Below are 24,476 nucleotides of genomic sequence, written 5' to 3'. Positions count from 1 at the left end.
AGGAGTGATTAACCTCCTTGGCGGTATGATTCTTTCCGATTTTTTGTGCTGAAAGCGGTACCATTTTTTTGCATGGAAATACGTCGTTTTTTATTGTAGGCCTGTAATTTTTAGGAATAACTCACTGAAATCTGTCCGAACAAGAGTCTAGTAAACATCCCGGGTATGATAAAATTTGAAACACGAAATCATAAATTATAATTTAATAAATAATCATAAAAAATAATATAATAATAATACATTTAATTCAATAATATAATCAAACCAAGAACACTGAAATTTGAAATACAAAGGCAAATTCGCACATCACTGAGCAAAGTCGCAAAATGGTTTTCAGTGTCTGATGACGAATTTCCCCCACGAATCATCACTCAATTATGCAAGTGGTTCTGATTTACTATCGCTGTTCTCTAGCCGGTCTAAAACCGCTTTTGACATAAAGGGACGCTTTTTGGACGCCATGGACTTTTCTAAGTTTCCAGGCAGAAAGAACAGTCAAAATGCAGGCAGGGCACAGGACAAAGCAGTGGGGACAAAATATATGTGAAATGCATTGAAATAGCAATGACAGCAAAAATGACATTTTTTTAAAAATTCAAATTTCCCGCCGGTTCCGGCGCCCGTACGTCCCGTCATCACAGGGACCGGAACACAGAAGCCGGATGCCGGCATCGGCCGGAGGAGATGGCCGGGGACGCTGCAGGGGACGCATCGCGGGAGCGAAGGACAAGGTAAGTGCTGCAGGGACCCCCAGAGCAGCGCCGCATGGTAAGCCCGAGTGTAGCTGGGCACAGGTGGGTGATCTGCTGGGCACAGGTGGGCGGAGCTAGTGGGCGCAGGTGGGCGGAGCTAGTGGGCGCACTGCTGGGTACAGGTGGGCGGAACTTGCGGGTGGCACTGCTGGGCACCGATCATCAGGGCACTGATCATCAGTGCCTTGATGATCGGTGCCGATCCCCGCTCTGACAACTGCCGGTTCTCGGCAGTACTTTCCTCACGATCTGACAGCGTGAGGAAAGTGCAGCCGAGAACCGGCACTTGCATTTCCCTCTGATCAGCGTGTCATTGGACACCGCTGATCAGGTGGTAAAAGGCCGCTGTGATTGGCCTTTTACCACATCACGTGATCAGCTGTGTCCGTAGGACACAGCGATCACAGAGATCGCCGGGTGCGCGCCCCCTGGGGCGCGCAGGAGAGCGCGTTCTGGGAGGCCGTCATATGACGTCCACCCAGAACTGGCCGGCCGCAGTGCAGCCGTCATTCGGCTATCTGCGGTCGGCAACAAGTTAAGCATGGGATCTGTTCATGGATCCCCCCAGACCCAAGGCTAGCCCGTCCAAATTAACTAACATGACTGGAGGAATCTGCACAACTGGATATTGTGTTCTGCTAGCTACAGCAGCTGTGGCTGTCTGAGTACCAATCTGATAGGATGTAGTCCATGCATGACCGAGTTCTCCATCCAACTTCTTCAGTTTTTTTTTTATCAACTTTTGAGGAGCCAGGTGGTGCTGACAGGGCCTCCCATGACTCGAATTTCAGCTGATTCAGTAGGACTCATCTGAGATCTGATTGCTGTGTGCTTGGCCTTAGGGCTTGTTTACACCACACAGCATTATGGTAACACAGTGCGGTTGATTTACTGCAACTAGAGAGTGCAAAATCTGGTGCAGCTCAGCTCAGTTCTCCACAGACATTCTAAAGTGTTCTTTGTACCACCAATAGTAAGGAGAAGTATTTCTCATACTTTAAAAAAAAAATGATTTAACCACTTCCTGTCTGCCCCATGTACATAAAAGGCTGGGCAGGAGCGGGTTGCCGTTCATAAACGGCACCTGCATTTTCAGCCTGTGCACGCTCCTTGGGACACTGATTACTGTGTGTGATTGGCCAATCAGTGATCACATGAATTGTAGTAAACAAGCTGTCACTTCTGAGGTAATTACTTACTATGTGTGAAATCTGTGAATGATCACAGAGATCACATGGTACAAGGCTATTCACCACAGCCTTGTACCATGTGACAAGCTATGACCAATCACAGCTCTCACAGTATTTCTCAATGGCTGCAAGAATGCAGCCAGAGAGAAGGAGAAATGATTGCTTTTACACCCATAAAGACTGTAAAAGCAATCAGTGTAAAAAAAAAAAAAAAATCTTCACCCTCCACAAGTAGTACAGTATCACTATAGTGACACTATGTTAAAATAAAATAAAAAATCTTTACCCCCCATAAGTAGTACAGTGTCATTATGGTGACACTATGTTAAAATAAAATAAAAACCAATAATATTAAAAAAAAAATTAAATTTTTTTTTTGAAAAATTATAATTTTTGGTTATAAACTAATTTGGGTTATTTTGTTTTACTAAAAAGATAGCTGAATACATTTTGGCCAAGATTTATGAAGAAAGATTATTTATTTGCAAAATGTTATAAGAAAAACACTTTTTCCAAATTTTTGGACTTTTTCATTTATATAGCAAAAAAAATAAAAATCCCAGTGGTGAAAAATACCACCAAAATAAAGTTTTATCTGTCTAAAAAAATGCTAAAAAATTCATATGGGTACAGTGTGGCATGACTGTGCAATTGTCATTCAGAGTGTCACAGCTCTGAAAATTGGCCTGGACAGGAAGGGGGTGAAAGTGTCCGGACTTGAAGTGGTTAATGTGTATAGGGGTACTGCAGTGCTGGAACCAGATCTTATATTGGCCTCTTTTTAAGCCTAAAATTCAGGGCCATTGAGAAGACGAAGATAATGGAAACTACACTTTGTGTTTTTGGACTCCTGACTTCACACCTGTACAGCCTTGTGCAACATCTTATTGTAAAATTATGGGCATTAAATATGGAGCTGGCCTTTCTTTTAACAGCCTCCACCCTTATAAGAAGGCTTTCCACAAGATGATGGAGCGTTTAAAGGAATCTGTGCCCAATCAGCCAAAAGAGCATTTGTCAGGATGTGTTTTGATGTTGGATGGAAAAGACCTGGCTTGGAATCAGCATTTTATTTCATCCCCAAAGGTGTTCAGTAGGGTTGAGGTTAGGGTTCTGTGCAGGCTACTCAAGTTCCTCCACATCAAACCATGTCTTTTACGGAGCTGGCTTTGTACGCAGGAGCACAGAAAAGGGCCCCCAACTTTTATCACCAGGTTGGAAGCACGTGGTTGTCTAAAATGTCTTTGTATGCTGTAGCTGTAACACTGCCCTTCACTGGAAACATGAGACCTCAATAATGTGGAGGGATGGTCAGATGTCCACAGGCCTTGGGTTATATAGTATATAATGATTTATATTGTGAGAAGGCCATGTGCCAAAGGTGATGTCAGAGCGACTTAACAGCTTGTTAAAGGTGATTTATTAGGTCGTGAAGCCAGGATCAGGATGACAAGCTCCGGAGCCTGTGCCATTAAAAACAAGTCAACATTTCCCATAATCCTATGTCACAGTTTGCCTTTCATAGGAAGCTGATTTTGCATTCAACTCAATACTTTTTTACTGATCACTGTCCTCCGCTGCTGTAAAGTGAAAATACATCTTACAATTTCTTGCTCCAACTTGGAAGTTCAGAACTTTAGTGCACCTCTCACCCTGTAGAAAACACCACCTACTGCAAACAGTGTTTTTATTTTTTTTTTATACATCCAACAATAATCATTTTAGTTTTTGTTTTTTCAAGCATCAGCTTTTCACAGCTTTTTCTTCAGTTTCTTTCCTAACACCAAGTCCTATGAGGATGGTGTTCTCAAAGGCCAAATACGTAGCATACTCGTTGCTGATCACCTCCTCGAGTTGTTCCTTCGTCTTGACTGGTTGAGCAGTTTCCTTCAAATCAAAACAAGCCGAGTTATTCAGATTACAGTAAACACATTACTGATGATTGGTGTAAAGAAAACAAATTGAAGCATGCATTGAAATGATCATCTGGACAGACTGCACAAAGTAGGATTTGAGTAATAATTGTTATGTGGAACACGTCATTGATCCATGTTATGGCTTCAACAACACTGCTGCAAAAGGGTTTAATCTTTAGGAGTGAAGACTTTGTACAAGACAGCTAAGAATTGTTCATTCTGTCCGAAAACAGAAACAGAAAAGCCACATTCTCAGCACAGTGTACCGACATAAAATGGCCAACCGCTCCAGGTTAAAGAAAACAGTCGCAGAGCCTGGAACTGGCCATTGTTCAACTGCAAGTCCAAGTAAAACAACTCAATGCCCTTCTCAAGTTTTATTCTGAGTACTTCCAGGACTCCTTGGCTTATACTTTTTCTGCTGACCTCTCATATTTCTATGGAAGGTTTTAAACCTAGAGGCAGGGGGAGGGGCAGGCTGGCAATGCTTTTCAGAACCTGACTCCATGCCAGTCCGGTAACATTGTCCTGGCTCCTGCCTACATTTTGGACTTCGGAGCATTTCTATTGGTGGTGCCCTCCTCAAGTACTCTTCCTCCTATAAGATCACCTAAGTATTGTATTTTTCGCTCCATAAGATGCACTCTTCCCCCCCCCCCCCCAAAAAAAATGGAGGAAAATGTCTGTGCGTCTTATGAGGTGAATATGGAGCGGCCAGCCCGGAGTCGTCCCCCCCCCCCCCATCACCGTGTTAGAATACCGGGCTGGCCGCTTGGCTCTTTTGTGCAGCAGAACCTGCAGACCTCCAGCGGTCCTACTTGTTCCTCGGTCCAGCGGTGTCCTCACTGTCTTCTCTCTACGGTGCCGGCATCTTTAGTGTGGGCAAATGGCTGTGACAGCTTGCGGCTTCACAGCTGGGTGCCCACTGCACATGTGCGAGAAGCTCTGTGCTTTGTGAATGGCCCCGTAGTCTTCTGGGAGCAGTCATGTGTCACAGAAGACTACAGGGATGGAGAGGGAAGGACAACTCTGCGGAAGTGAGAGCGGGTACCTGTCAAATTTGCGTACCTACTCCCCAAAGGTCCACAGTCTCTGGTCATCTCCTGTACCGTGTCCGCAGTCTCTGGTCATCTCCTGTACCGTGTCCGCAGTCTCTGGTCATCTCCTGTACCGTGTCAGCAGTCTCTGGTTATCTCCTGTACTGTGTCCACAGTCTCTGGTCATCTCCTGTACCGTGTCCGCAGTCTCTGGTTATCTCCTGTACCGTGTCCGCAGTCTCTGGTTATCTCCTGTACTGTGTCCGCAGTCTCTGGTTATCTCCTCTACCATGTCTACAGTCTTTGGTCATCTGCTGTACTATGTCTACAGAGTCTGGTCATCTGCTGTACTATGTCTACAGTCTCTGGTCATCTGCTGTATTATATCTGCAGTCCATTGGTTCAAAATATTTTTTTTTCGTGTTTTCCTCCTCTAAAACTTAGGTGCGTCTTATGGAGCAAAAAATATGGTACCTGTTGTAAGCTTATACAGCAGGCACTCTCCCTAAGATTACAAATAAATAGCAACCACCCCAACCTATAACTAGCCTTTGCGGCAAGGAGCACATGGAAGATTGATGCACGTCAAAATACAACAAATAAAAATTCCCAGCTCACTTACCAGCCAGCCTGCAACAAAACAGAATTAACACTGTCTAACAAATCACGTTACAACCAGGAGTTTAGTTTGCACACATTTGCAAATATATGTGTAAGCTGCAGAGGTCACGGCACGGCACCCTATTGTACTGCAGCCCTAACTCTATACATTTTTAGAGTCTCCGAAGTTGGAGCACATTTATAATAACGAATAGATTAAGGGCAGGTATGCCTGGAGAGATCCCCCCTCCTTAAAGTTATAAGGACCCACTAGACAACCAGCAACAGCACAACGGCAGGAAAGATATTCAGTGCGTCCATCACCAATATACCAGCAGTACAAACAAATGGCAACCATCCCAACCTATAACTGGTCTTTGCAGCAAGAAATACATAGAAGGGTGACGCAGTTCAAAAAACAACAAAGAAAAATTCCCAGCTCAACACACCAACCATCCTGCAACAAACCGAATGAACTCTTTAACAGTTCCTGTTAAAACAAGGGGTTTAGTTTGCACACATTTGCAAACATATGCGTAATGAAACCTGCTTTTAAACTGTCCATTACTATATATGTGCTCCACTACTCTATACGTGCTCTACTACTCTATACGTGCTCCATTACTCTATACGTGCTCCATTACGCTATACGTGCTCCATTACTCTATACGTGCTCCACTACTCTATACGTGCTCCACTACTCTATACGTGCTCCATTACTCTATACGTGCTCCACTACTCTATACGTGCTCCACTACTCTATTTGTGCTCCACTACTCTATACGTGCTCCACTACTCTATACGTGCTCCATTACTATATATGTGCTCCATTACTCTATTTGTGCTCCACTACTCTATACGTGCTCCATTACTATGTACGTGCTCCATTACTCTGTACGTGCTCCATTACTCTATACGTGCTCCATTACTATATACGTGCTCCATTACTCTATTTGTGCTCCACTACTCTATACGTGCTCCACTACTATATACGTGCTCTATTACTCTATACGTGCTCCATTACTATATACGTGCTCTATTACTATATACGTGCTCCATTACTCTATTTGTGCTCCACTACTCTATACGTGCTCCATTACTCTGTACGTGCTCCATTACTCTATACGTGCTCCATTACTCTATATGTGCTCCACTACTCTGTGAGAGTCTCTAACGATGGAGCACATATAATGTATAGTTAGGAGCTGCAGATAATACTGGGGTGCCATGACGTGGTCTCTGCAGCTTACGCATGTATTTGCAAAGGTGTGCAAACCAAACCCCTTGTTTTCACATGAACTGTTAGACAGGACAATTTGGTTGGTTGCAGGCTGGTTGGTAAGTGAGCTGTGAATTTTTGTTTGTTGTTATTGGTTTCTGACATGTGGCTGTATACTTGATTATTGTGGGATGGTTTCTACTGCAGCCTGCACAAGCCTGATGCTTGATATACATTTTTGCTGGTGATTACATGGCAGCATACCTATGGCTAGTCACCAGAAAAGGAAAAATCACAATAAGTAGTTGATACAATTTTCCCGCATCTGGCCCAATCTGGAAGTCGCTTCGCGCCAGATGGCCCAAATATCATGTATGTAATCTATGAGCAATGTTATCCCCCGAATCTGGATGACTAGAAGGTGGAGATGCTTGCAATATTTTTGAAAATGCTCACTTACATTTTTTTTGCTCAGCTCCTTCAGCTCCAGTGATCTCTTCTCTGAGGCTCGGAAGGCTTTTCGCTGTTCGTAGTATTCCAGGTGTTTCACTTCCCTCTCAAAGAAATGCTGTATGCCAGTGATCTGTAAGGCAAGATTTTATTGGACTTTGTACCACCTTCTAAATCTAGAGGTATTTTGATTGGTCAGTTTACCGTATCTTACCAATATAGGCAGATTTATTACAGACACATTAATATAAATGTGGCACTTATTACATGCTTACCCCACAGTGTTATGGGTTTTATTTTCCCCAGGGACACTATCTGCATGGAGTTTGTATGTTCTTGTATTCGTGTGGGTTTCCTGAGAAAACAATTTTTTAATTACAACCTAAACACACATTGGTGCATCTAGATTGTAAGTTCCAAGGATCAGGGCCCTCCTAACCCTCTTGTATTGAACTGTATTGTTGCTGTATTGTCTCCCTTTATATTGTAAAGCGCTGAGCAAACTGTTGGCGCTATATAAATCCTGTATAATAATAATAATATATAAATCCTGTATAATAATAATATATAAATCCTGTATAATAATAATATATAAATCCTGTATAATTATAATAGTACTGAGAATTTGTCTAAGGGCTCCATGTACACTGCAGCTGATAAACTGACGTTCAGGAGCTTTTCTGCGTTTTTTTCAGCAGCCCCTGAGCTCTCCCTAATGTTTTCCTATGTGTCCATGTACACGTCGTCATTTACAGTCATTTGCAGGCAGTTGAGTTCACAGTCGTTTTTTTGAACGCACCAAACTTGTGTTTAGGAGTAGATTTTATCAGTGTTCCAAACGCTTGTAAACGCGACTAACTGCGTTTATAAGCGTTTGCATTTAGAAGTGTTTTTTTAACTGTTCCATGTCCAGGTGCTCTCCAGAGCCTTTTTCAGCATCAGAAATGCATGCAAAGTGTTTTCCATGTATTCAAATGGACCCGGTACACCAGTGCAGTCAGTTCCAGGTTTCGCGTGAAGGAGAAAATGGTAGAACGTGCCGCATTATGCTCATGATGGGATCCATAGTGAATACAACCAGAAAAGACAGGTCATCTCAACACATACTGATCTCTCTGCTTCTGCTCTCTCTATTTCTCTTAAAATGTCCGAAATAGTAAATTTTTTACTGTTTTTGAACGCATTCTGGGCATTTTGGAAGGTCTCCTGAGGTTATCTTTAAAAAACGCTTCTAAACGCAAACGCACATAAACGCGGCTAAACTGACATTTTTTTAACCTACATTTTCCAGCAGTCAGTTTCCGTCATTCAGAAGGGTTTTCCAAACGCCCCGTGTACATGGAGCCCTAAATGTGGTCCTAGTCTGAATCATGCCATCAATATTACCCCCTGCAGACACAGCCATACATGCCCGCTGTGGCAATTTGCACAGGAAAGAACAAAGTCTCCTTTTACATACTTGTAGAAATTTTGATGAAGTAACCAAAATCTCCAGGGTCAGTTCTGCGACTCCGAAACCTGTGACTAATTTGAAGTCCTTGTTCACACAGTGCGGTGACCTACATTTTACAGCACTGGATGAACGCAGGTCACTTCTAGGACACAGAAATTATTGTTTTATACCTGTCCTGTTCACACTCAGCCTGGAGGTCTGATGCGGTGAGCTGCAATACAATGCAGGCATTCTGCACTTCATCCTAGGGACAGGATGGCATTGTAGACCATTGCCATTCACATGTACATACCTTGACACTAAAGTCATTCCACAGACCCTTTTTCCTGACTCTTGATTTTCACATGTTGCTCCAGGCCACAGAGATTGGCATCGTTTATGCACATATAAACCGCAACCACAGTCTATAAAACGTGTCATTTATATCCTTCTCTTGGATTAATCCCACTCTCACTTCATTTCTGCACGTGTTGCACATTTATTGCACTCTGCCTTCCTATCGTCTATGAGCCCAATATCACAAACGGCAACAGTATCCACCGCGTCTCACAAGTAAACGCCCTATAAAATACTGCATACCAACCAGATGTCGAAGCCACTTTGCCGCTGTTCAGGTGCGATGAAAAAGAAGGACTTTGCTTTGTGCATAAGACACATGGGCTACTTAGGCACGGTTCTCCCCTATGTGATTGGCGCACCTCACATTGGCGCGGGTATGGCAGCCCATTCAATTGAAAAAAAGAAAAAAAGGTTCCTGCACTTTTTTTAAATCACAGCTGCATGGAAATTGCATGTTGCTTTTTCGGGAATGCGTGCGAATTACACACATTCCCACACCTGCATATATGTGAACCTAGACTTAAAGGATAAGTTCACCTTTTTTAGAAAAAAATAATAAATGCACATGTTTTTGCAGGTAAAAAAAATTTGCATTTATTATTTTTCTTGGAGCCTGTAAAGTAGATCGCAGGTGCCATACAGGACTCCTGCAGACTTGTCAGTGTATCTCTCTGCTTGTATGGGCAAACAGATGCACACAATGACAGGAAGAGACCATGAACTACCAGGGAGCTCAAAAGCTCTATGGTGGTCCATTGAGAATGACATGCTGAAAGCCGCAATGACTGTCGGTACTTGTAGTTTCCCATTCACAGAACTTTAGTAGTAGTTTTTTATTCACAAAATAAATCACGTGGCCGGGCGGGAGTTTTTTTTAACCACTTGTCTACCGGGCACTTCCACCCCTGTCCAGCCCAGGACTATTTTCAGCTTTCAGTTGTTGCACTTTGAATGACTATTGCGCGCTCATGCAACACTGTACGAAATGCAATTTTTATCATTTTTTGAGACATATAGAGGTTTCTTTTGGTGGTATTTAGTCAGCACTGGGTTATTTTTATTCTTTGCTAAACAAACGAGAAAAAGACCAAAAAGATTTTTTCCTTCGTTTCTGTAATAACATTTTGCAAACAGGTAATTTTTCTCCTACATTGATGTGCACTGATGAAGCTGCACTGATGAGTACTGATGAGGTGGTGCTGATGGGCACTGAAGGTCACTGACTATCCATCAATGCAGTCCCAACAGTGTCCATCAGTGTTGTCATTGTTGGAGCTGCACTGATGAGTACTGATGAGTTGGCACTGATATGCGGAACTGATGGGCTCTGAAGGTCACTGACTGGCAACACTGAAGGACACCAATGGGACTGCATTGATGGACATTGTTGGAGCTGCACTGATGAGCACTGATATGCAGCACTGATGAGTACTGATGACTTGGCACTGATATGTGGCACTGATGGGGACTGAAGGTCACTGACTGGTGTCACTGATGGACACTGTTGGGACTGCACTGATGGACATTGTTGAGCTGCACTGATGTCCCTTTGGATGATGTCCTGATATGTAAATACAGTTGCCGATTACCGGCTCTCCTCACACTGTGACAGTGTGAGGAAGGTGCAGCCGATATCCGGCAACTGTGGTCCAACCGTCATTGGACACAGCTGATCACGTGGTAAAAGAACACTGTGATTGGCCTTTACCATGTCATGTGATCATCTGCGTCTAAAGGACACAGTGATTACAGAGCTCACTGGGTGCACACCCCAGGGGGCGTGCGGGAAGCGTGGTTCTGGAGGACGTCATATAATACCCTCCCAGAACAAGACGACTGCGCTGTAGCCTTCATTTGGCTATAGCCCAGTCGTCAAGTGGTTAAATAGTGACAGCCAGCAGGGGGGAAAAGATCCCTCACTCGCTGTCAGTAGAGGCAGCAGAGCGGGCAGTGGCTGGAACATGTAGCATGTTCCCAAAGGTGAACTCATCCTTTAATTGAACACATTCCCGCACCCACAGGCATACAATGCTGCTATTTAGCAGGCATAATTTTTAATAGCACCTCCACGCATCTGAGAATGCAGCATGTTTTCAGGTGTGGGAAATCACATGATTCATAAGGACCATTTCCCGCACATGGGCTGCTTTGCCTGCATAAACAGGAGCTGCACCAATCGCATTCACGCATATGTATGTATCCAGGGGCAGACTGACAACTCATGGGGCCCCCTGGCAATAGGGGATCATGGGGCCCCTGTGTCCTTGCCCAGACTCAAAAAAGCCTATGAAAAAGGTACCAGGGGCATCTCATGGGGCCCCCTACTGACCCCGGGCCCTCGGGCAGTGCCCGAATTTCCAAATGATCAGTCCGCCCCTGTATGTATCTGACCCAAGCCTTATGAGGTGTGCTGAGTTCTGTTAGCACTTGTGATTTGCTGCGCATGCAGAAATAAAGTGAGCGCATGATAAATCCCAGAGACGTATAGAAATGATGAGTTTTATGGATGGTGGTTGCAGTTTATAAGGACATAAAAGTTCTCCCGTCTCTATACCTACCGTATCTCTTCCTTTACATAGATTGTTATATTTCTTGGGAGAGTCACAGCACCACCAGGCAGGCAGAGAATGGTGACGAGTGTGAGCTTTTTATTGTTAGTTTTTGTATGGGGAGCTAATTCCTGAGCAGATAGTGAATCCGATGATAGGAGGATAAGTTCAGGTGAACTGCTTTTTCTAGAAGACTACAGCTCCGCTTTAGCCCTGGTTCACATCAAACATGATTTGGTGCAATGCATTTTGGTCCCACTTAAAGCATGACTTCAAAGCAGCGCTGATATAGACACGGTGCGATTTCACTGCCATTTACCTTATAGTCTATGAGAATTAAATCGCATTGAAGTGGTGAGAATGTAATACAGGAACTACTTTTCAAACCGCGCTACTTGAAATTGCACCTATTAAGACAATGCCATAGAAATACATTAGAAGCAACTTTCAGGTTTGTAAATCACATGTCGCACCTGAAGTCACAGCAGTGTGATCCAGGACTAAGGTGTCCATTTATGAACCAGCGGTAAATGATCGCTGCTCAGTTCTCCGGAATTGTCGGAGAACACAGTTCTCCTGTGAATGCCGTTTATGAAGCGGTGTAGATCAGTTCTCCGAACGAAGGGAGAACGGTCTACAAACGCTGGAGAACGGTCTACAAACGCTGGAAAACGGATGATTTTACTATAATTTCGCGAGATTACAGTAAAAGATCAGTTTACTAAACAGAGGTAAATTATCTCTGCTTAGTTTGTGGTCCCTCCGATTCTCTAGCTCTGGGCTGGAGAATCTGGAGGGAGAACACAGATCTCCAGTGAAGAGCTGAACATGTTCTCCGCTGATCTCCTGAGTGTCATAAACTGTGAATGTCCAGAGAATAGCTGCGATCCTCTGAATCGCAGCTATTCTCTGTGTCATAAACAGACACCTTAAAGAGCTATTTCAGACTACAAGTGAGGTAAGTGAGTGAGCTACGAATGCATTCCAGCACATTGCAGGGGATAGTTCACCCTGAGCCACAGCAGATATACATTTCATTCATATTTCTTCTGGATTCTCATACCTAAAGAGAAACTTGCATTAAGACTGCACTGAAAAATACTCGCTGTAATCAATCTCATTTCATTGTAGCCACCCCAGCGGTCTGATTATGTCCATATTTCTGTGCTCAAATCGGTACTTTGCATGGAAATATGTATTTTTTTTATTGTAGGCCTGTAATTCTTAGGAATAACTCACTGAAATCTGTCCGAACAAGAGTCTAGTAAACATCCCGGGTATGTTACAATTTGAACACGAAATCATAAATTATAATTTAATAAATAAACATAAAAACAATATAATAATAATACATTTAATTCAATAATATAATCAAACCAAAAACACTGAAATTTGAAATATAGCGCCAAGTTCGCACATCACTGAGCAAAGTCGCAAAATCAATTTCAGTGTCTGATGACGAATTTCCCCACAAATCATTATCACTCAATTCTGCAAGTGGTTCTGATTTACTATCGCTGTTCTCTAGCCGGTCTAAAAGCAATTTTGACCTAAAGGGACGCTTTTTGGATGCCATGGACGTTTCTCAGTTTCCAGGTAGAAAGAACAGTAAAAATGCAGGCAGGGCGCCGGACAAAGCACTCGGGACAAAATGTATGTGAAATGGTTTGATACAGTAATGTTATACTATGTGATTTTAGTGAATTTAGTGAATGTCACTTTTACAACTTTCAAATTTCCCTCCGGTACGTCCTGACGTCGCAGGGGACGGAACCCGGAAGACAGATGCCGGCATGGGTCGGAGGACATTGCCCGGGAGCGCAGGAAAAGGTAAGTGAAGAAGAGATCCCGGAGCAACACTGCAAGGTATTCCCGAGTGTAGCTCGGTGTTACCGTTTGTGGTGCTGAAACTTTACCCCGAGCTACACTTGGGAATACCTCCAGGGAGGTTAATATAACAATTTCCCAGAGTTAAGCTGGCCATAAACACGAGTGAATTTTGGCTGCTTCCTGATGAACCAGACGAAATTTGAACTGTTGGTGGCCCTGCCAACACCTTCCCACCCAACATCCTTTGATCTGAAATTGCCGGCCAAACAGTGGCTGCATCCAATCAGATGCAGGTACTGTTTAGATATTCTGTCTAGCTGTCAACATACAATAAGCGCAAGGAAGATACCTCCATTTACACTGTATACCCAACTTTAGTGCTACTCCCTGATTCACAACGTAGCCTGCATTTCCTGTGTACATTGGATTCTGGAGCTGCCACATTAGACTATCCTCAGAGTACACAGAGGGAGCTTACCTCTGCGTTTTATGTTGCCCTTATCTAGACTTTAGACACACATAGGGTGATGGGGTGGATGAGACTGAAGGCTGCTGACATCATAAATCACATGACCATCTTGCTAGGAACTCTTGTCATCCCTGGGTTGTCTAATGATTCTGCGATGGCCTCAGTGCCACAACACAATGAAATTGGGCAGGATGAGGCTCTTCCTATATGACATCAGCATACCAAGACATTTTGGACAATTTCATTCTCCCAACTTTGTGGAAACAGTTTGGGGATGGCCCCTTCCTGTTCCAACATGACTGCACACCAGTGCACAAAGCAAGGTCCATAAAGACATGGATGAGCGAGTTTGGGGTGGAGTAACTTGACTGGCCTGCACAGAGTCCTGACCTCAACCCGATACAACACCTTTGGGATGAATTAGACCAGAGACTGTGAGCCAGGCCTCCTCCCCCGACATCAGTGCCTGACCTCACAAATGTGCTTCTGGAAGAATGGTCAAACCTTCCCATAGACACCCTCCTAAACCTTGTGGACGGCCTTCCCAGAAGAGTTGAAGTTGTTATAGGTGCAAAGGGCGGAGCCAACTCAATATTGAACCCTATGGACTAAGACTGGGATGGCCTTAAAGTTCATATGCACAGTGGCTAAATGGTTAGCACTTCCGCCTGGCAGTCCTCGGGTCATTGGTTTAAATCCCAGCTATGGCACCACCTGCCTGGAGTTTGCATGTTCTCCCTGTGCCTGTGTGGGTTTCCTCTGGGTACTCCAGTTTCCTCCCACACTCCAAAGACATGCTGGTAGGTTAATTGGTTCCTGTCTAAATTGGCCCTAATATGTGTATGTATGAATGTGAGTTAGGGACCTTAGATTGTACGCCCCTTGAGGGTTAGGGACTGATATGAATGTACAATATATATGTAAAGCGCTGTGTAAATTGACAGCGCTATATAAGTACCTATAATAAATAATATGTGTGAAAAGGCAGGTCAACCAATACTTCTGGCAATATAGTGGTTTACAACCACTTTAAAGTTTAACTTGATGCACTTTACCACATTGTTTGATTTTTAGATTTCGCATTTACTAATGTTTTTTGCACTTTTATGTGTTGCACTCTAACATTCCGCAATATAATTTTTTTTTTTTTTAAGCGCTGCAGTTTCTTACATATTCTTTAAAGTTTAACTTCACAGCAACAGCCCCCCAAGATCTCATTGGTGCCGCCCAGCTTCTTGTCAGAATCTACGCTATGGTGCACCGCAATCTCTATGTAATCCTATGAAGTGTTTGGACGCTATACTGTCTCGGAATGAATGGGGATTGCAGTGCACTTGAGCAAACCCCATACTAATGATTCTGGCACTGAGGAGGCCACACAACCTATATGCAGGGCAATTAGGGACTTGAAGCGGAGGGGTTGGATGGTAATCAAATTAGTGTAATTGCACTGAAAGTACAACATCAAGCCAAGTTTCTTCAGTTATTAGCAGTTGTTACTCTTTATCAAACAATTTCTGATGTTATCGGGAACACGCCAACTTTGTGTCGGTTCATGTCCCGTGTTAAAGTGTCCCGTGTCTAGTTGCCATGGAAACATCAACCAGTTTGTCCCAAACATTAAAACATTAGCACAGGTCTCCCCAAAAGAATCCATCTGTTTCTCCACTAAAGTAAAAAAAAAGCATATCTTGGGAGCAATAAAGGAATGCTGAAAAGCAAATATTGTGCAAACATGTCTAAAGCCAGATCAAATAAAACATCTCAGCAGCAGTAAAAACAACCTGTAAGTATTCCGACTACTTCACCAAACAAGAAGCTTTTCCTGCACAAACCTCATTAGCAGAGGGGTGGTGGAGGGTCCAGGGGATTTCTAGAACATGCAGGGTCCCGCTGTCGTCTGCCAGGGCCAGGAAATGCTGCTTGGCTGCAATAATAATAATACCAGTTAGCTAAAAAATGACATATTTAAGGCATTCAGCATTTTATTTAGCATCAATAACATAGAAACAGACAGCAGAAAAAAGACCTAGTGGTCTATCGAACCTGCCTTTTTTTTCTTCAATATGCACGTTTTTTTTAATAACAGAAAAGAAGAATGAAAAATCTGCAACCTCACTTATGTATACTATAATCTAGATATTATTTTTTACTAAAGTAATAATTTTTAAAAATTTTTTTGGATAGATTAAGGGGGGGGGGGGTGTTATAACCCCTGTCAGTTTTTTTTGTGCCATCTCTGCCCCATTGGAGAGATTTCCCTTCACTTCCTATCCCATAGCCAAACAGGAATTGGGAGGAAATCCCTCCAAAGCAAAGGAATTCTTGGTTGTCACCAGAACTAGTGTCCCCATCAGAATATTTCCTGCCTATTCCTGTTCTGGTGGCAACACAATATTTGGGATTTTTTCTGGAACAGCTTGCAGACAGTAGATGCAGCAGCTGTATGGAATTACCTGCATATTCAAGTTTGATAGGTATGCAGGGATGGGTGCATGTCCCTGGACGCAGACAGAGTGCTTTGCATTCAGGGTGATGCACCCGCCGCTGTATCCCTGTGAACTCACGTGCAGATTAACAAAGGCTGCCTGCACGCAGCTTCAAGGTGCTTTGGAAACATATACAGCTCTTGCTCGCTGTACGGATCTCTGCATCTGTGTGAATGAGCCCTAAAAAAAAAGTGTGTGTGTGTGTGGGGGTCACCTTTTTTAAATAATATTTGGATTCTATACGTATACAGTTGTGTTCAAAAGTTTGCATACCCTGGCAGAAATTGTGAAATGTTGGCATTGATATTGAAAATATTTTTATGTCCTTTTACATCTTTATAAAGTTCCATTACCTTGTTACGCAGGACTTTTGACAGTTCTTTTCTGATCCCCATGGCTCAGTATCTGCCTAGTCAGTGCTTCCACGTAAGAGCTAACAAACTCATTGACTATTTATACACTGACACTAATTGCAATTTAAAAAGCCACAGATGTGGGAAATTAACCTCTAATTGGCATTTTAACCCATGTGTGTCACCTTGTGTGTCTCTACCAAGGCCAAACATTCCAGGGGAGGGAAACTTTTGATTATGGCCATTTGGGTGATTTCTGTTATCATTATGATTTAAAAAGGAGCCAAACAACTATTTGATAATAAATGGCTTCATATGATCATCATCATTCAATAAAAGAGCATTTTCTGGCATGATCAGTCATATTTTCAATATCAATACCAAAATTTCACAATTTCTCCCGGGGTAAACTTTTGAGCACAACTGTATACACAGGCTGTGTTTATATACTTAATTTATTTTGCATCTGTTGTCAGAACATTGCAATGTATACTTATGTCCTTTCTGTCTGAGTTTAACAATGGCCGTTTGGCGGCTTCAAAGGTGTCTCTGCACTCCGGGTGCACGCCATGTGGCGTGCTCCCGCACATGCGCAGTTTGCGCTAATGCAGAGCGGCGCAGCAGTGCGATCTGTCACCGGCCGTGCACCTCGGACACGGCCGATGACAGATCCGAGTACCGGCTCCCGTTGCTGGTACCATGTGACCTGCTGTGACCAATTACAGCAGGTCACATGACAGTTGTATACAATGGATGGCTTCATTCATGATGCCATCCATTGTATACTAGTGCCTAGCTGTGAATGGTCACAGCTAATCACATGCACATGTCATGTGATTAGCTGTGACCAAATCACAGCTAAGCACAAAAAAAAAAAAAAAAAAAAAGCTGAATGAATCGATTTCATTCAGGTAAATGCTTGCTTATAGCAAAGTAATTCTTTGCTATAAGCAAATTGTGTAAAAAAAAAAAAATACTGATCACTTCCCCAAAGTAGTACAATGTTACTATGGTAACATTGTACTACTTTGGTCATAGTAAAATATGAAAAAAAAATCTTAAAAAAAATGTAATAAAAAATTAAATATAATAAAAAAATAAAAAAAAATAAAAAATATATATATATTTTTTTCATACTGTCACCAGTCAGTGTCCCTGTTCACCGCCATGCCAGTTATATGATGACGCTGTACTGCACTGGTGACAGTATGTAAAAAAAAAAAATTGTGAAAATAATTTTTTTAATTTTCCGAAAAATTATGACAAAAAAATACAACTTCAAAAAACTCGCCATGCCTCTTATGAAGTACGACGGACTGTCTACTCTGCAAAAAGGGGTCATTTGGGGGATATCTGTACTATTCTGACATTCTTGGACCTCAAGATATTAGATTGGCTGTCAGTACTTCAGGATTGATCAATATTCAGATCTATACCATAGTTTGTGAACTCTATAACTTTCCTACAAACTAATAACCCTAATTTGGGTTATTTTCACCAAAGACATGTAACAGAATACATCTTGGCCTAAATTATGAAGAACAATTATTTATTTGTAAACTTTTATAACAGAAACAAAAAAAAATGTGTTTTTTTTTCAAAATTTTTGGTCTTTTTTTGTTAATTTAGCAAAAAATAAAAACCCCAACGGTGATTAAATACCACCAAAAGAAAGCTCTAGTTGTGTGAAGAAAATGATAAAATTTTATTTTGGGTACAGTGTTGTATGACTGCGCAATTGTCATTCAAAGTGTGAGCGCTGAAACCTGAAAAATGGCCTGGGCAGGAAGGTGTAAAATTGCCCGGTATTGAAACGGTTAAAGAGACCCTGTCACCAAGAAGGTGCAGGTAAAAGCACAGTGAGCTTTTGAAATGTTTATTTGCTTTCCACGAATGACATTTTATATATTTGCACTATTCATTTGGAACTTACTAGCAGAATTTCACTACTACTAGTATAGTCCCCAGTCCCGTACCTCCTTGCACACCATAGCCTTCTTTTCTTCTGGGAGTGTCTAATTACTGTCTGTGCTGGTCCAGCTACTCCCCCTTTTTCCCATTACATAATCTTTAATGTAGCAGCCAGGCAAAGAAGTTAAATCAATTTCATTACAGGCTGCATTAGTATTATGGTTGCCCTCAAAGAACCAGTTGTATCTAGATTTCCAGAGCACCCTCCCCCCTACATCAGATGTCAAGTGCCCACCCAGCCATCAAAAGTCAAGAGTCCCCCACCCTCCCTTACATCACAGTGCACCCCCTTACTTTGTGCTGCTACCGGGAAGAAGCTCTCAGGGGGGCAGAGCTGGGAAGCAGAAAGTGCAGGGTATGGAAGTGGACCAGAGAAGGGCCGGAGTCAGTGGCCGGAGTCTGCTGAATGCTGAGACCAGGGAGGCAGAGACAAAGCTGCACAGAGAGGTGCAGGATCTGTAGCAGGTGTTCTGGCCTGCTTTCTGCTGTCGACTACAGAGATGCGGGGGGAAGAGAGACGAGCCTTTCCATGGCTGCACGCAGAAGTGCAGAATCTGGAGGAGAAATTCTATCCTCCTTTCTGCTGCCGACTGCTGAGACGGGGAGTAGAGGGGGAGGATGCAGAGACAAGCCTCTTCGTGAATGAACAGAGAAGTGCAGAATGTGACATTTAGTCATTCTCTCTGCTGCCGACTACTGAGATAAGGTGGGGGGTGTCGCAGTGATAGGAGAGATGCGAGGGCCAGATGAAATGGCCTGGCGGGCCAGATTCTGCCCGCGGGCCTTAGGTTTGACACATAAGCTATAGGGTGTCACCTAAGCAAACAGCTTTGAGTCTGCTGAGGCTGTGGACATCATATTTAAGATGGCGGCACTCAGCAGCATTCTCAGGGATTTCGGATATGTACACAAGGGAGGATTTTACAGGTTAAGAACAAATATAAAGTGTCAACTGTTGTTGAAATAAATGGTCTGGTGACAGGGTCTCTTTAAAGCAGACATGCACATGTACATAGACTTACCTTTCATTCACTGACAAACCACTCTGTTCAGCCATCAGGGGTAAAAATAAAGTATGACTTGCTGAAGTTGCAGCTTACACAGGGCTATGCACTGAAGCCGACCATACATGGATCAAAATTCAGCCAGTTCATCAGGGACCGGACGAATTTCATATGTATGTATGGACAGGGAGATTATACAGTAGTCGATCTATCTACTGATTGACTTCTGTACCACCACCCTGTCGGATTTTCCCCACTTGATCAGTGCTGCAGGCTACAGTCTGCAATAATGATTAGTGAATTTTAACAGCGGGGAAGTCTCCTAGTGTCAGAATACACCCTGTTCCAAATTATTATGCAAATTCTATTTAAGTGTCAGAAAGATTAAATATTTTGTTTTTCAGTTTAACTCATGGATGGCATTGTGTGTCAGGGCTCTTTAGATCACTGAAAACAATCTCGGACACCTGTGATAATTAGATTGGCAGGTGAGCCCTATTTAAGGAAAAACTACTAAAGGAGGGTGTTCCACATTATTAAGCAGAGCACCATTTTCAAGCAATGTGGGGAAGAAAAAGGATTTCTCTGCTGCCGAAAAGAGTGAAATAGTTCAATGCCTTGGACAAGGCTGTTCCAACAAGGCTGCGACGTCAGAAAGGCGATGGTGGAGTCATGTTTTGGGCCGAAATCATGGGAACAGAGCTGGTCGGCCCCTTTAGGGTCCCGGAAGGTGTAAAGATGACCTCTGAAAAGTATGTGGAGTTTATGACTGACCACTTTCTTCCCTGGTACAGAAGGAATAACTATGTTTTCTGTAATAAAATCATCTTCATGCATGACAATGCACCATCTCATGCTGCAAAGAATACCTCTGCATCAATGGCTGTTATGGGGATAAAAGGAGAGAAAGTCATGCTGTGGCCTCCATCCTCCCCTGACCTCAATCCTATTGAGAACCTTTGGAGCATCCTCAAGCAAAAGATCTATGAGGATGGGAGGCAGTTTACATCCAAACAGCAGCTCTGGGAGGCTATTCTGACATCAAACATATGTCAGACATACATACATCCAAACATATTCAAGCAGAAACTGTCCAAAAACTCACAAGTTCAATGGATGCAAGACTTGTGATCTGCTATCCAATAAGGGGTCCTATGTTAAAATGTAACGTGACCTGTTAAAATGTTTAAAAAGTTAAAATGTTGTTAAAAGTTTGATTGAAATAGCTTTTGATTTCAGTAAATATGCTGCAAACACAACAAATGACAATTTTCAGTTCTTTACAACCTATAAAGTGTTTTGAAACTTTCTGTGCGGAATAATTTGGAACAGTGCATTGGAAGTGTTTTATGTTTAAAAAAAATCCTGTTATCATTAGGAGGTTTGTTCAATAAAATGTGAATTGTACTCTTAATAGTTGATAACATGAGAATTATGCTGACTGTTATTTACATCAATTATTTAGGTAAATGAGAAAAATATCATTTGCATAATAATTTGGAACAGGGTGTACAATAGCTCAGCTCAGGATTCCCCCATCCACCTCAAGTGTGTGGATGGAGGCAATAAGTCAGTTTTTTTTTGTTCAAGCCACTGGTTGAACAAAAAAACCTGACCCATCTATGGCCAGCTTAATCGTGTGAGGGTGCTGATTGGCCCAGCTCTGTCCAATAGAATGAGTCTCACGTTTTCCATACCTGAAAGTACCAGACAATTCTTTTGCTTCCTGCGGCTGAATGGAGCGGTGGGGACAAAGATAAAAAAAAATGTAAATATGTGCTGCTTGGGATAGATACCTGTTGCTTTGTTGTGAATGGATTTTCTATAAACATAGAGGTCTATGGCTCTGCATCATGTGCTTCAATGTGAAAACGGAGACCATGATGATGTCATGAAAAGATTACAAAAATGATCCTGAGATAAGAGAACTCATCTTTTATAGTGAACTGGACCTCTTTACTGCATTTAGACATCCCTAGTTCTGTCATCTGTGGAAATCATAGTGGTGGTCATCTCCAATCCCCTTACCAGAGACAATCCATGGTTTAATATAGGTGATGGCCGCTGCTGAGATGTTCTGTGTCTGGGAAGGCTCATGTGTCTTCTCTAGCAGGTCCCATATCTCCACATTTCCATCTTCCTTTCCAATGAAGAAGACACCACTCCTGGAAAGGGACCAGTGGGCCGCAGTGTACCTCTTCTCAGAGCAACATGACTGGAGAATTGGCCCACTCTAAAAAGCAACAAAACACTTTGATCATAAAAATGATTCTACAATTTTATTTTTACACACACTCCATTAAATCATAAGTAGATAAATGGACCCCATATACAGTACAAACACATACAAGCAAGTCTTTAGTCTTCATGATCAGAGTAGGAAATGGTTAAAACACTTGTCAATTTTTTTGGCATCATTGGATCTCTAAGTGCCAAAAACCACCATAACAGTAGAAATATAATGTGCTACTTACAGTTACACCTTCTTTCCATATGGCAAAGTTCCAGCCTCCAACAGAGAGAACAATGTCCTGTAAGAATGGAGATCTCTGCACAGTGTGAACAAGGCCATCATGTGCGACGTAAGTCTGCGTGGGTTTAGAGCCTGGTGATGCCGAGTAAACCAAGAAAAACTTGTTCAGAAAACATTCTACATTTAATTCACATGAAGGCAAAGAAGTGCTCTATTAAATGTTTTCTACAAAGCATTTGGAAATGCGAGATTTTAGTAAATCACATCGTATTCTCTATATGGCTAAAAGTATGTGGACACCCTGTAAATTGTAAATTGTTTAAATTCAGGTATTTTCCAGTAATGCTACAGCATAGAACAACATTTTAGATACGGTAATTTTGCATTTCCAACTTTATTGCAATAGTTTAGAGAAGGTCTTTTTTCATAGACACCCTGTGAAAGAATAATGGAGGCTGTTATAGCTGCAAAGACGAGACCAATTCCATATCATTCCCATAGTTTTGGAACAATATGTCTAACAAGGTCATATAGATGTGATGGTCAGGTGTCCACAAACTTTTGGCCACACAATGTATGTTCTAACCTGAAAAATATACATTTTTATAGGTTATGAACTGAAAGCTAATGGAAGTCAAAAGACAATCTGGTCTTGAAACCCTGAAACACAAACACCCACTTGCAGGTAAAGAACCCACAAGGAGAGAACAAAAACATACCGTAAATCTATGGCTGTCAATACTCTGCTGTTAGCCTCTAGCCACCATCCACAGCCCTTGATACGGGGATTCCCACTGGACAGTTCTTGCATATTCGCAGGAACTGCACCAGTGGTGACGATTATAGACAGGAGGCAGAGGATCTTTATGGGAGATTTCATGAGAGAAGATACTCCCATGGAATTATTTGACGGTCTCGCAAGAGGGCCTCAACATGACAACGAGAGTCACTTTTAAATACAAATAGTGAGGACAAGCCCTCTCAGGATAACCCACCTGTATGTATTATTACCTGGTATGGCACTCAGTGGGAAGAGGTAGGGAGTGGGAGATAAAGAGGTCATGGATGGCGGTGAGCTTGTTGCAAACCGAACGGGTGTTCAGGAGTGCAACTGAGAGAGGAGGGGTGGATGTGGGGAGGAGGGGGACGGGTATAAGGTTGAGGGGGTTACGGCGGCTAGCGGGAGCAGGAGAGTGCCCAGAGGGGGAGTGGGGAGGTGGGGGGCCAGGGTTCGGGAGATGTCTACATCGGTTAGAAGGAGAAGGGTGAGGAAGGTGGCATGGTAACGGGGTGTGCAGGAGCGTCTGGATCTGTTAGTGGTGGCATGTGGGTCGGCGGGAGAGTGGAGTATCAGGAGGAGGTGGTGAGAGCCGTAGTGGGGAGAAGGAAGAAGTGAAGGAGCAATGTAGAGCTGTTTTGGGGGAGTAGGGGGGTAGAGGGAGGCGATTTTGGGAATGGAGGAGAGGAATGCGAGGTGGAGGAGTGCAGGTGGCATGTTAGGGTGAGCGGAGTGCTGGTCAAATCGGGGGAGGTGAAAGGTTTCACATCAGGGCGCGATGATGCGGAGAGTCTGTCTTGCTGTGGCGGAGTTCATCTGTGTCCATCTGTAGGAGGAGAGTGAGGGTGGTGGGCAGCTGGGTCAGCAGCTGGCTAGTTGCAGTCTGTGGGTGCTGTAGGCGGCGTCCGTGGGTGCTGTGGCACGGCATTAGTGGGTACAGTGGCTCAGCGACTGGACGAGCTGTAGGGTGCGGTGTCTGGGGGTGTCAGCATTGAGTGTATACATCCTCAGACTGGTAGACTGCCATAACCGTTTAGATCTTTCATGCTGATATACAACCTATCTGTGGTTATTCAGGGGTCCCTGTGAGTTTGTAACTCCATACTGCCATTCAATGGCAGTGATATTGCATATGACATCATATTTAGTTAATGTATGACGCCTGCAGCCTACATAGCCCCATTTTCATGTTATGGATATTCCAGTGTGTATGGTAGATATGTATTAGTGCCCTGGCGGGTTGTTTTATGAGATCACAACATTGTGATTGTGTTTTACTCTCGTGTAGGGTGGAGGGACTATTTTTGCTATACTGATATCTTACAGTGTTCAATAAATATTTTTCTAAGCCGCAGATTGTTCTCTTTGGGACGTCTTTTCTTGTGGGTTCTTTACCCGCAAGCGGGTCTTTGTGTTGCATATCCTATTGGTCCTGAAGGCAACACCTCAATTTTGGTGAGTCGGTCTGTTCATTTATACCATACTTTAGCATGGTTCCAGATTTTGATTTTATCATTTTTGTATCTTGAAACCCTGAGCCTCGAAAAGATAGAACCTGGGAGATAACGTTGCCAATTAGTTTTTGAAGGTGCACATTTCAGATC

At 43.0% G+C, this 24,476-nt stretch overlaps 1 protein-coding gene across 2 annotated transcripts in view; it reads right to left on the bottom strand.

Moving 5' to 3' along the window:
- Window positions 1-3,612: 3,612 nt before the first annotated feature.
- Window positions 3,613-24,476, bottom strand: part of DNAI3 (dynein axonemal intermediate chain 3) — a 131,492-nt gene continuing 110,628 nt past the window's right edge. For both annotated transcript variants that reach the window (XM_089684409.1, XM_089684411.1), the window contains exons 20-24: window positions 22,096-22,226; window positions 21,650-21,854; window positions 15,640-15,731; window positions 7,175-7,297; window positions 3,613-3,829 (exon numbers count right to left, since the gene is read on the bottom strand). In XM_089684409.1, coding sequence (XP_089540535.1) covers window positions 3,686-3,829; window positions 7,175-7,297; window positions 15,640-15,731; window positions 21,650-21,854; window positions 22,096-22,226 — 695 coding nt within the window. In that variant the 3' untranslated portion in view covers window positions 3,613-3,685. The remainder of the gene's footprint in view (window positions 3,830-7,174; window positions 7,298-15,639; window positions 15,732-21,649; window positions 21,855-22,095; window positions 22,227-24,476) is intronic.

The sequence above is a fragment of the Staurois parvus genome, unplaced genomic scaffold, assembly GCF_062004578.1.
Source record: "Staurois parvus isolate SC_StPar_1 unplaced genomic scaffold, SC_StPar_1.0 ptg000347l, whole genome shotgun sequence".
NCBI classification, from domain to species: domain Eukaryota; kingdom Metazoa; phylum Chordata; class Amphibia; order Anura; family Ranidae; genus Staurois; species Staurois parvus.
This window is presented reverse-complemented; position numbering and strand designations above follow the sequence as displayed.